Source organism: Cornus florida, unplaced genomic scaffold (genome assembly GCF_030987335.1).
Source record: "Cornus florida cultivar Cherokee Brave unplaced genomic scaffold, ASM3098733v1 CherokeeBrave_3.0.0_Hap2_Chr11, whole genome shotgun sequence".
Classification (NCBI taxonomy): domain Eukaryota; kingdom Viridiplantae; phylum Streptophyta; class Magnoliopsida; order Cornales; family Cornaceae; genus Cornus; species Cornus florida.
Window position 1 is genome coordinate 126,928,324 of NW_026775581.1, and position 2,536 is coordinate 126,930,859.

The following is a 2,536-nucleotide window of genomic DNA, read 5'->3' on the forward strand; positions in this document are numbered from 1 at the left end:
TTTAGTCAATTTATTTTTAAAATTTTTTAATTATTTTTTAATTTTTTCAGAAGGTTTTAATTTTTAAATTATTATTTATTTTTTTTTTTTTAGAAAAAATTTTTAGAGAGAGAAACTTAGAGAGAGAGGATTATGCGTGAGAGAATTTTAGAGAGAGAAATGAGTTAAATAGATTTGTGTTGTGTATTTATTATATGATAGGTAAAATATGGATTGAATATGGTTTCATCTATTTAATTCATTTTTACCCTCAAATTAAGTGGTTAAAAATTATTCAATTTATTTTAATTTTCAAATTAAATACGATTCATTCATCATCATTAAAAAAAATATAAATGAGTTGATAATTTCCGATTCATTTTACCATCCCTTTCATTAAAGAGGACAATTGTTGGGTTAGATTTGGAAGGTCTATCGTATAGGGCTAGGATTGGGACTGGAGGCGATAGGCTAAATCCAAACCCAATGGTAGCATGAAAAAAGGATTGCCCAAGTCTACGTTGGACTTGGATTCAACCTCCAACGACTGATATATATACATATATATATATATATATATATATATATAAAGACTGTTGGGACGTGTCGATCTGCAGGATACGTGTCAAGCAACGAGGACTAAACTTTTGGTTCGGAGCATGACCAGGATTAGCTCTATTTATCCGGACAAAGTTGCTGAGTATTAGAGTATAGCTCTATCAACAGACAACCCCATAAATCTCTCTCTCATCTATATATATATACAGGCAAGAAGAGACTTCCGTAGCTCAAGAATATGCTCAACGCCTTCAAATCGGTTAGAAGCCAAAAACTACCCACTTTGATCTCATCACCACCTTTTCCTTCTCAAATCGGTCGGAGAATTTCTGGTACTGTCAGTTTCCGACAGGCGGCAGCTAATCAACCGGAGAACCTTGACAATATGGCAGCTGAACAGACCAAGATTAACCCCAACTCCAAAACCGGGTTCGTTTTTATCATTGTTTCATATGTAATATTATTATAAATGTATCTGGATCTATATACACACATAAGTAGGTATATATTTGGAATTGATCGTTGTGTATATTGTATTGTATTGTATGTTGTCGGTGTGAGAAGGGACATGATGTCTGATTCATTTGGGGAGGGGTATTCGACGAGGTCAGATGAAGAAGGGTTTGGAGGAATTTACGGAAGCAGGAACCAGTCTCTTACTGAGGAGGATAAGAATACCATCCAACAGAATCAACCTGGTAAATTCCTAGCATTTTCGTACTTTTCTCTTGTGTTTTGTGTAACTGTGTGTTTTGTGTAATTGTGTGTGTTGTGTGTGTATATATATCCATTGTCCAAGTCCTATCTCGTTTATATATGTGTGTATTAATTTGAATGTGGATTTAATATTGATGCATGAAGCATACGACAAGAGCCAAGGAAGCCATGTGCAGGAGAAGGAAAAGGCACGACACCAGCAGAGTGCAGATTCATGAGATAGCTAATTACTTTTTCCTTTCATCTCGATGTTCCGAAACAGTTTTTATTTTTTTTACTTTGCTTTCAAACATTTGTTGGGAAATTGTTGGGTTTTCTTGTTTTGCAATGATCAATAATAATACCTACTTGTTTTTACGCGCTTGAACACCTGATGTTTTAGCGGTACAAGTTTTTTTTTTTTTTAATTTTTATTATTCTGACAAATAATACAATTAGACTCGAATCCTTCATTAATAATAATATTCTGACAAATAATACAATTACTTATTCTATGGGGACTTGAATGTGATTGTTGTGTGTGGGATTTTCATAATTCAAAAAATGAGCACTAGCACACCACCCAAAAATAATTAAATATAGAGAGTTGGCCGAAATGAGAATGTACTACGTACTTTCCGAGTGATTTCTTTAATTCTTTATTTAATTTTCGGAAGTTAGTGATCTCTATAATTGAACTGACTGATTGAAAATATTTTATTTTATTTTGACATGACCGGTATCTGATTCAGGTGAGCATTTGTTAAATGGTACAAAGTTTGGTCGCAGAGAATTAAAACAGATGTGTGAGATCCAAATGGGTTCCACTTAATTTTTATTTTTCTTTAATAAATAAATAAAATTACTACTGTAGTATTTCTGGAATTTCATTTATAAGTTCAATCATTTCTAGCTTCAAATATCTCAAGTTCAATACATTATTCGATTACAAAAGCTAGCAATTTATAGAAAATACCATCATTGAATTCTTAGTGGGAAAAGGTAGATGAACAGAACTGAAATTGGATCTTTCAGCACAGTGTTTCATTGTGAATGAGAACAATGCCCTTTTTAAAGCAAGCACAATGTTTTGCTAGCCTGTTTGGTGTTTGTTCTACCATGTTCTGTATCGTTCTCTGTAGTGTTATAGTACTTATTTTCAGAACACATGTTGTTTGGCCTGTCTTGTTGTGTTCTCAATAGTAGTGGAACACTTTCAGAACAAATCCAATATTTGGCCCAAAAGTTGAAACAGTAATTTGGTGTTCTATGTTGTTCCAGGGCTATTTTTTTTACTGTAGCG

The 2,536-nt window shown here is 33.0% G+C and overlaps 1 protein-coding gene across 1 annotated transcript; it reads left to right on the forward strand.

Moving 5' to 3' along the window:
* Positions 1–775: 775 nt before the first annotated feature.
* On the forward strand, positions 776–1,472 carry LOC132282087 (uncharacterized). The gene is made up of 3 exons (XM_059783716.1): positions 776–966; positions 1,102–1,235; positions 1,399–1,472. The coding sequence occupies exons 1-3, from the start codon at positions 776–778 to the stop codon at positions 1,470–1,472; spliced, it is 399 nt and encodes a 132-aa protein (XP_059639699.1).
* Positions 1,473–2,536: the final 1,064 nt, after the last annotated feature.